Source organism: Ranitomeya variabilis, chromosome 7 (genome assembly GCF_051348905.1).
Source record: "Ranitomeya variabilis isolate aRanVar5 chromosome 7, aRanVar5.hap1, whole genome shotgun sequence".
NCBI lineage: Eukaryota > Metazoa > Chordata > Amphibia > Anura > Dendrobatidae > Ranitomeya > Ranitomeya variabilis.
Window position 1 is genome coordinate 126,762,035 of NC_135238.1, and position 10,940 is coordinate 126,772,974.

At 38.5% G+C, this 10,940-nt stretch overlaps 1 protein-coding gene across 1 annotated transcript; it reads left to right on the forward strand.

Annotated features, from left to right (window-relative positions):
• The first annotated feature begins 3,759 nt into the window (after positions 1-3,759).
• LOC143786370 (gamma-crystallin-1-like) lies at positions 3,760-6,817 on the forward strand. Its single transcript, XM_077275707.1, has 3 exons — positions 3,760-3,897; positions 4,895-5,137; positions 6,490-6,817. Exons 1-3 carry the CDS (start codon positions 3,889-3,891, stop codon positions 6,763-6,765), a joined length of 528 nt encoding a protein of 175 aa, XP_077131822.1. The 5' UTR covers positions 3,760-3,888; the 3' UTR covers positions 6,766-6,817.
• The last annotated feature ends 4,123 nt before the right edge of the window (positions 6,818-10,940 follow it).

Genomic DNA, 10,940 nt, shown 5'->3' on the forward strand with positions numbered 1-10,940 from the left:
GTCTGTTTCTCGTGTTCCCTCACAACTCGATTCTGATGTTCTCCCTCTACGTCCCCCTGATCTTACGGTTAGGACGCACCCGTATGACGGGGAGGCTCGGAGCTCTTCCGGGACTCCAGCGTCGCCCCACTCCTGTTGTTACCCCCCTGTGTCTTCTTGGGTCTGGGTGAGACAGCCCGCCTGTAACTGACTGTCCTGCCGTAGGTTTGAAGTTTGGCTTGGAGCTCTATACTTCCTCGGCGTTCCGGCCACCGGTTATGTGCCTCAGTAGGATGTTGCCTCGTCTTACAGCACGACTCCTACTGGTATTCTCCTTGTTGCGTTGATCTCGTTTCTCACTCAGCACAATATACCTTGCTTCTTGTCCTTTCTTGGGGTACCGCCGCTATATCGTGCAGGCACGGTCCCGTAACGTTCTCTCTGGTTGCTAGGCCTCTGTCAGGATCCCACCCCTGACAGGGACCCCCCTGAATCTTCCCCTACAACACCCTCTGCCACAAGGTGTTGCCTGGTTCCAACCCAGTCAGCTTTCTCTCTAACTTCCTGCCTAACCCCCAGTTTTACCAGATTGTGAGGAGTGGCCTAATAAATAGAACCCTTAGCTCCCCCTGGAGGCCAGACTGTGAAATGTATTGGTGTCTGTGATACCTGGTCAGATGAACTCCTTCAGTGCCATCAGACGTACCATAGCCCCCCTTAGCGGCGGAGCAACAGTACTGCAACGACCAGGACTCTGGGGCGCTGCACTTCCCTCTGCCGACAAGCTTTTTGGAGATGGAAATTTCATTCTCCAGCAGGACTTGACACCTGTCCATACTGCCAAAAGTAACAAACCCTGGTTTAAAAACAACAGTATCACTGTGCTTAATTGGCCAGCAAACTCATCTGACCTTAACACCATAGAGAATCTATGGGGTATTGTCAAGAGGAAGATGAGCTCTGTTATGTTCTGGGGCTGCTTTGCTGCATCTGGCACAGGGTGTCTAGAATCTGTGCAGGGTCCAATGAAATCTCAAGACTATCAACCGATTCTAGAGAGAAATGTGCTGCTCACTGTCAGAAAGCTTGGTCTCAGTCGCAGGTCATGGGTCTTTCAACATGATAATGACCCAAAGCACACAGCTAAAAACACCTAAGAATGGCTAAGAGGAAAACATTGGACTATTCTGAAGTGGCCTTCTATGAGCCCTGACCTAAATCCTATTGAGCATCTTTGGAAAGAGCTGAAACATGCCGTCTGGAAAAGGCAACCTTCAAACATGAGACAACTAGAGCAGTTTGCTCTTGAGGAGTGGGCCAAAATACCTGTCGAGAGGTGCAGAAGTCTCATTGATAGATACAAGAATCATTTGATTGAAGTGAATGCCTCAAAAGGTTGTGCAACAAAATATTAAGTTAAGGGTACCATCATTTCTGTCCAGGCTTATTTCATGAGTTTTATTTTTCTTTAAATTCTGTGAAAGCATGGTTGAAAAGCAAAGTATGACTTTCTTTTGTTCCTTTTCATAGATCTTTTATTTATTATTACTAATGTCAGATTCAAGTTATTTCTGTGACCATTGTGGGTTTTCCTGTCATTAAACGAGGGGTACCAACAATTTTGACCATGTGTGTATATAAGTTTCAGTTTTTGTATTGAAGATCTGAAATAAATTAACTTTTTGATAGTATTCTAATTTTGTGAGATGTAACTATGTATATACACTACCGTTCAAAAGTTTAGGGTCACTTCGAAATTTCCTTATTTTTGAAAGAAAAGCACAGTTTTTTCCTATGAAGCTTACAATAAATAATTCAGAAATACACTCTATACATTGTTAATGTGGTTAATGACTATTCTAGCTGCAAACATCTGGTTTGTAATGCAATATCTTCATAGGTGTATAGAGGCCCATTTCCAACAATGGTACTTTGTGTTTGCTAACTGTGTAAAAAGGCTAATGGATGGTTAGACTACCCTTGAAAACCCTTGTGCAAGTATGTTAGCACAGCTGAAAAGAGTTTGGCTGATTAGAGAACCTATAAACCAGACCTTCCTTTGAGCTAGTTGAGAATCTGGAGCATTACATTTGTTGGTTCAGAAAAAAGAAACTTTCATGGGAAACTTGACAGTCTATTCTGTTCCATGCGAGAAATTGCCAAGAAACTGAAGATTTCCTACAACGGTGTATACTACTCCCTTCAGAGGAGAGCACAAACAGGCTTTAACCAGAGTAGAAAGAGAAGTGGGGGGCCCCGATGCACAACTGAGCAACAAGACAAGTACATTAGAGTCTGTAGTTTGAGAAATCGACGCCTCACAGGTCCTCATCTGGCAGCTTCATTAAATAGTACATGCAAAACGCCAGTGTCTACATCTACAGTGAAGAGGCGACTGTGGGATACTGGCCTTCAGGGCAGAGTAGCAAAGAAAAATCCATATCTGAGACTGGCTAATAAAAGGAAAATATTAATATGGTCAAAAGAACACAAACATTGGACAGAGGAAGATTGGAAAAAATTGTTATGGACAGATGAATCCAAGTTTGAGGTGTTTGGATCATACAGAAGAACATTTGTGAGACACAGAATGACTGAAAAGATGCTGGAAGAGTGCCTGACACCATCTGTCAAGCATGGTGGAGGTAATGTGATGGTCTGGGTTTGCTTTGGTGCTGGTAAATTGGGAGATTTGTACAAGGTAGAAGAGATAGTGAATAAGGAAGGCTATCACTCCATTTTGCAACGCCATACCCTGTGGACAGCGGTTCATTGGAGCCAATTTCATACTACAACAGGACAATGACACAAAGCACACCTCCAAATTATGAAAGAACTATTTAGGGAAGTAGTAGGTGGCTGGTATTCTATCTGTAATGGAGTGGCCAGCGCAGTCACCAGATCTCAACCCCATTGACCTGTTGCGGGAGCAGCTTGACCGTATGGTACGCAAAAAGTGCCCATCAAGCCAAACCAACTTATGGGAGGGACTTCAGGAACATGGGGTGAAATTTCTCCAGATTACCTCAGCAAATTAACTGCTAGAATGCCAAAGGTCTGCAATGCTGTAATTGCGGCAAAGGGAGCATTCTTTGACGAAAGCAAAGTTTGAAGAGGAAAATTATTACTTCAAATAAAAATATTTTTTTCGAACCTTGTCAATGTTTGGACTAGATTTTCAATTCATTTGGCAACTCACTTGATTAATAAAAGTATGAGCTTTCATGGAAAACACAAAATTGTCTGGGTGACCCTAAACTTTTGAACCATAGTGTATATATATTTTCTGGGAAAAATACTTAATTTTCTGAAACAATTTCAAGGGTGCCAACACTTTTGGCCCTGATTGTATATACCTCCCCTATTCGTCAACTTTTACAGTTGTCAGATTCAGTGTTAATTTCAAAATTTACATTTTTGAATTCACTCACTGATTTTTCTAGCAAAGAAAGATTAAAATAATTAAAATGTGCGCACCCAATGCTCACTCTATATATTAATTGGCACATTAGTGAGTTAACTGAGCATGTATATGTATTACCTAAAGGACAGTGATTGTTGTTCTTTATGTAAGGCATATACTGTATTAAAAAATCAAATGAAATTAAATCATTTTATGCTTTCAATTGTTCAGTCATTTTCTATTGAGATAGGCACTCTTTTTTCTCTTTCAGTCTTTTGTGCTAAATTGACTTTGCTGTTAGTCTCAGTGCATTCTATTGTGGCAAAACGCTGTCAGCACAACGCTAAGTCCTGCATTAGCAGCGTGTTCAGTTTCCTTTAAATCAAGCAGCAGCTATTCACATTCATATTCTTTAGCTTCACAAAGAAATGAAGACACACTATATAAAGGAGAATTGTGTTACCATTTTGTGGCACTTTGGTTTAAAACCTCATCAATAAACCATCATGGGAAAGGTAAGTTATGTAGATATGCAGAAAAATTAGTCTGAAATATCAAATATTTGTGTACCAGTTGTACTCAATGAACATGCACACAGTCACTAAGCTATACATACATGCATGCATTCATACATACTTGCAGAAATACAATTAAGCCATTACTATTTCTTCTTGCATCACCATTGTAATTCCATCACTATAGTTTGCATTTATTTATTTGCTTTATCTTTTATTACTATTGCAATACTATTTTAAATTCTTTACTAATGTTCAGTGCACTTTGCCCATAATAAATTTCAAGAACCAAAATGTGTCCCCAAAACATGTCATTAAGGCATTTGTAACTAAAATCTCTGAAAACAAGCATGGTGTGAATATATTGATTTCTACATAGAGTACATAGATGCATACACATAAAAGATCATTCTTAAACCAAGACATATTTTGGCCTGTTTTTTTTTACGGTGTAGTGGGGAAGCTTACCCATAGAACCAGAGAAAAGGTTTATATGAGGTGAGAAAATGGTAGGTGAATATATTTTTACATTTATAAATTTAGCGATGGAAAGCTGGATGATACATTTCACATTCAGTGACCATTATTACCCTGAACTGCATATAGTAAGGTCGTCAGGTACAAGAACTGCGCCAATGTGTGACCATTCATGGAAGTGTATGTGTCCATTTTGTAACCGCATTGCTCTCCATTTCTGTACCAAGACAGGTAGTGTTTTTTCTGCCTCACAAAATTGTAGTTTGTTCCAGCAGATCACAGTATGCGGGGCACAAAAGCTGTATGACTTCACAGTAGGACACATCTGGCCTCAATGTGCGGCTCTACAGCATTTGTGAATGTGTACTTTGTTTGTTTAAGACTAAATTCACAAGTGCACTTTTTTCATAAAATATTGAATGGATGTTTCCTTTCTCCTGGATTCTCTATTTGACTTTACATATTACTATACTGTTTATTGAAATGTAAAAATAATTTTGTGCTGTTCTTTCCATTCTAGATCATCTTCTACGAGGACAGGAACTTCCAGGGCCGCTCTTATGAGTGCAGCTCTGACTGTTCTGAACTTAACTCATACTTCAGCCACTGTAATTCCATCCGTGTGGAAAATGGAAACTGGATGTTGTATGAGCACCCCAACTATAGGGGCAATCAATACTTCCTGAAAAGAGGAGAGTATCCCGACTTCTCTCATTGGACAAGCCACAGTGACTCTGTTAGGTCTTGTCGCATAATTCCACAAGTAAGTTTCAAAGGGAAAATCTGCTCATAAATAGCTCTGTTTAGTATCTCTGTTTCCACAATGACTTATCACAGTGGCATTATGGGGCACCAGACTTACAGTATGTCAATCATGTAAGGGATACAGTGACTTTCTAACGAGGTGAATAAATGCCTACTATTGCAAACTTTACCTTTATTAATACTATTAAAAAAAGAGACTTGGTAATTCTTATCCAACAAATGCTAACACATATAATATCCATGAAAGTATAATATCCAATAAATACGTCACATAGTATTATTGGATATTATTTGGTCACCACATAGATATATGTAAAAGTATTTTGGGGATAGGAATTACCAAGTTTATTTCCTTTTTCTTATAATGTTATTAATACAAGTATAATTTTTTAATAATAGGTGTTTATTCACCTTGTTAGAAATATTATGAGGCACTTCCTCAAATTATATACTGAGGTTAAACAAAGTTTGCCTCTAACTGTAACCTTTGTTTTTGGTGGCTCAGTGCTACAGTGTGTGATGTTAGTCTCCTTGGGACTCACAGAGGAGAGGGTCATTGTCAAGCTTGCTGATGTACTTTGACGGATATTTTGGAAACCTTCTTAGTCGGTGTAAGTGTGATTTCTAGTTGAAGGAATAAGGTTGCCTTAAAATAAATATATCTATTTCAAATAAAAACAGGATGTTCATTACCACCATTATTTTGTTATTCCTCGTTCTGTCATATTTCATACATTCAATATGGACTGTTGTTAAAGATGTATAACTAGTGATTAAAATGTAATCTTGGACATCATGTATCCAGGCAACAGATGGCAACCAATTAGTTTAAGTTACATTGTATGATGCAAAGTCACTATGAGCAGCAAGACCATTTATTGTGATAAGAATATTGAAAAATTGAAAAGGCATATGGACTGCTGAAAAAAATGTTTGTGACCAACATCTTGAAACGTTTCAGAATTTTTGTGCAGCATGCCTGATTAAACCAGATCTGTCAAAATGGGTGGATCTGGGAGAAGCCAGGGAGAGACAGAGTCCATCAAATTCATTATAAGTGAATGCGTCCTTGATTGGAGTAGCATTTATGGTGATTTGCGGGGTGGCGCATGCCAGAGCGAGAAAGCACCAAATTTATTAAGTGGTGTGCACTTCTTAGTAAGCTTGGTGCATTGTACTCCAGTGAGCGCTTCATTAAGAATGGCATGCGCAACACCAGTCTTAATAAATTGGCCCCAAAGGGAGTATTAAATGTGTCCAGAATATTTCAATATGTTCCAGAATGGTTGCAGTCAGGAGGACATAAAAGTTGAGAGTATAAGTAATAAATGAATCTTTTTATTCTTTAAGCACCGTGGTACATTCAGAATTAGGATATATGAGAAAGATGACTTCCATGGTGCAATGCTAGAGTTTACTGAAGATTGCCCACATGTACATGAAGAATTTAGATATCCTGATATATACTCCTGTAATGTCCTGGAAGGTCACTGGATCTTTTATGAGGAGCCTAATTACAGAGGACGTCAGTATTACCTGAGACCCGCAGAGTACAGAAGATACAACGACTGGGGAGCAACTAACTCCAGGGTTGGATCCTTTAGGCGTGTTCAAGATTTCTTCTGAAAACCAGGCTCTCCATTTGCTCTTTATCTATAAATAAAAATTGAAACGAAAACTTTCTTATGATTTTTTTTTACTTTGTTAGATTATGGTCTATGTTTGTTTGTTTTTCTTTGTGATCATGACACTATAGCTATGAAGCAATAGACATATTTAATTCACACTTTCCTGTAAGTCCATTTGACATCTACTAATCTATTTAATCAAATGTATACTTAGCATGTTAGCATTAAATTAAAGTTTTTTTTCCATCTTCTTTCATGGGATATTTTATAGGATAATGTTTGAACGTACAAACAATTTTGCAATTCACTGTTTATTAACATTTTCAGCTCTTGAGATGTTAACACTTTTCTTTTGTTTCTTTCACAGCTAGTTGCCTCGGAGACCGACCACTGCTACTATAGACAGCAGAATATGTGCAGTGCTTAAAAGCTCTTCTCTATTGAGGGTGTATTGTTTTGAAACTGACCACTGGCAATGGAGCATGCTTTTATCTCCTAATCCTGCCCAGCTTCAGTGCAGCGCTTTTAAGCTAGACCGCAGTGTCTCCTATGCAATGAGCTGTAAATTAAAGAAAACCAATTAAATCACAAGAATGCCTACAAATTTTGACGAGCGTTAAATTGCAAAAGTGCTTGTTTTACAGGCAATATCCGACACATAAGAAGAACGGAACATAGCTTTAGCAGGAAAGTGAACCTTTATAACAAATCCAAGAAATTCATTAATGTCATACTTTACATATCTTTCTCTTGATTGCTCTCTTAGCAGGAAAAGCTACTTCATCATAGAATAGTTAGAAGTGGTACAAAAGGTCTGCAGATTTAATAAAAAAAAAAATGTAATGCTTACAGTGGGGGAAATAAGCATTTGATCCCTTGCTGATTTTGAAAGTTTGCAGACTGACAAATACATGAACAGTCTATAATGTTAAGAGTAGGTTAATTTTAACATTGAGAGATAGAATATCAAAATTAAAATCCAGAAAATCACATTGTATAAATTATATACATTTATTTGCATTTTGCAGTGAGAAATAAATATTTGATCCCCTACCAACCATTAAGAGTCCTTGCTCCTACAGACCAGTTAGACGCTCCTAATCAACTTGTTACCTGTATTGAAGATGGCTGTCTTACATAGTCACCTTTACAAAAGACTCCTGTCCACAGACTCAATTAATCAGTCAGACTCTAACCTCTACAACATGGGCAAGACCAAAGAGCTTTATAAGGATGTCAGGGACAAGATCATAGACCTTCAAAAAAGCTGGATTGGGCTACAAAACCATACGTAAGACGCAGGGTGAGAAGGAGACAACTGTTGGTGCAATAGTAAGAAAGTGGAAAAAATACAAAATGACTGCTGTTTTGCTGCATCTGGCACAGTCTTGTAACAGGATAATCACTCAAAACACACAGCTAAAAGCATCCAAATATGGCTAAGAGGAAAACATTGGACTATTCTGAAGTGGCCTTCTATGAGCCCTGACCTAAATCCTATTGAGCATCTTAGGAAAGAGCTGAAACATGTCGTATGGAAAAGGCAACCTTCAAGCACGAGACAACTGGAGCAGTTTGCTCTTGAGGGGTGGGACAAAATAACTGTCGAGAGGTGCAGAAGTCTCATTGAAAGTTACAGGAATTGTTTGATTGCAGTGATTGCCTCAAAAAGCTGTGCAACAAAATATTAAGCTAAGGGTACCATCATTTCAGTCCAGGCCTATTTCATGAGTGTATTTTTTTTTTAATTCTGTGGAAGCATGGTTGAAAAGCAATGTCTGACTTTCATTTGTTCATTTTCATAGATTTTTCATTTATTATAATTTTAGTCAGATTCAAGTTATTTCCGTTACCATTGTGGGTTTTTCTGTCATTATAGGATGGGTACCAACAATTTTGACCACGTGTGTAGTTTGTTCTCATTCACCAAAAAATTATTTTTAAGAATACATTTATTTGTTAAACAACATGAGATTTACTTTATAAGAGAGTGTCACAAGCACTCTAGAGCCCATTCGAAATAACTAAATATACCTTTTAGGACAAAGACAGTTGATAATCCTGGTTACCTCTAAAATTGTGCAATTAAATCATGCAACATATAAAACCAAACGTCTACTGATCCTGCAGTAAATGTACGTTTCAGATTTGCTTATGGCTTGCAGATAAATTAATAAAATGTAATCTATACCCACTGCTAAGAAGATCTCTTTGCACAGTTTTTTTTACAATTATTCATCTCTGATTCAATTCTGGGATGGGCAAAGCTGTAGATTTCCAGCTGGAAATCATATTAGTATGTATCTATTTTTTTTCTAGCTCAAAATTATAAATTAGACCGCTACATAGGTAAGAACATCTGAAAATCAGTGAGCAATTATGTAAAAAATAAATAAGCATAGTATCCTTTCTAGGAAATAATATGGCAAAGCAAACAAAAAAATAGGAAAAATCTATAAAAGCATTGCTGATCCAAACTGACTGAGCTCTTTTACAACTTTGGACATATCCGTACACCCAGGCTGGTAGGTACTTACCAACTTTGGACATACGAATACATCATAAGTTTAAATGTGGTACCGCGGCCGCAGTAGCTGTGGTCGCATTAAGGTGGCTACTGATTCTCACATCAGGGCACTAGGAACTATCGTCCCAGGGGGGACAGCTACAATCGCTGTGGTTGACTGTTCAGTTATGAACAGCTAATCACTAAATCACTAAATTGCCTGAAACACTGATGTCCAGCCTATGATTGGTACTGTAAGTTGATCGCATCAAACAAAGTGCACAGAGGCGATCTGACATCAGTATTACCGCCCTGCACTTCCTCATTCTAGCTTTGAATGTGTGCAGGGAGGTCATACCACTGTTCTGCGGTGCTGTGCTGGGCCTTGTGGTACAGCAGACTTTTTGAAGTGTGTGCCAATCACTTCAACTGGTGCTACTGCTGTTGAAGAAAGAAGGCATTCCTGATACTTCAGTGATCCATTCCTGATCCCTGATCTTTTGCAATCCATCCCAATTTCCTCTCTTCTCCTTTCCCCCATCTACCCCTCTCCCTAACCCCATCCCCACCCCCATTTTTGCGGTCGAACAATAATTAGTAATTGATCGTTTGATTTTTAGCACCTTTTTTTTGTTTGTGCATCCTGCAGCCACTGAGTACTGATCAGTGACACAACGTTCATGCTTGCTGTTTTCCAGAACTTTTTTGTCCCTGTCTATCTCCCTTCCTTTTGCATCACTTCCATGTGTGCATCCTACAGCCGCCAAACCACTGATCAGGCGCATATCACTGATTGGCAACATTGCTCACTTTTCGTAAAGACCTTTTTTTTCATGTCTGTTCTTTCATCCCTTTTTTGAACCACTTCTGTACGTCCTACAGCCGTCGAGTACTGGTCGATGGCATGTATCATTAATTAGCCTCCAGTTGTTTTTTTTGGCATAAAAAAGAATAAAAAGAATAATTTTAAATAGTTCAGGATAGGAACAGTAAAAATATACTGTAATAATAAGCGGCCACTACTCTATTTTTTACTGAATTTAGTTTAATTTAGGTTAACATCAGAGCATCCATGCATGCATCCTACAGCCATCAAGCTCTGTTAGGTGATGAACATCTCTGATCATTCTCCGGTTGTTGTTTTTTGTGGTGTGCTAAAGAGTAAAAAAATTAGATTAGTTTATAGGACTAGATTAAAACAATATAGAGTCGGGTGCACCACAATTCAGAACGATAAGTAAAGTCAGTGAGGTGCTGGGTTTTTCCCAGACCTTCTATGGGGCTCTTATTTCATTGCTATCCCTACTTCAGCACAGTCCTACAGTCTTGTGGCAAATCGTTGCTTCACCGACGTACACCATGCTTACGCAGGTATATTTTTATAAGCCCCTCAGGGCGCATCTACAGGTTCATGCCCCTTTGGCATCTTCTCTGTTGATCATTCACATCTTCTATATTTATCCTGCTACTAGTTCAAGCATACATTATATTTATCATGTTCAGGTGCAGTCTTGTATAACTGCTCCTCTTGATACATCTACCCTACCAGGAGCATTATCTGCATGGGCTGGTTCACATTATCTATGCCGCAAGACTAATTATCGTTATCTATTACAAACTGTAAAGCGCTGCGTAATATGTTAGCGCTATATAAAAATAAAGATTAT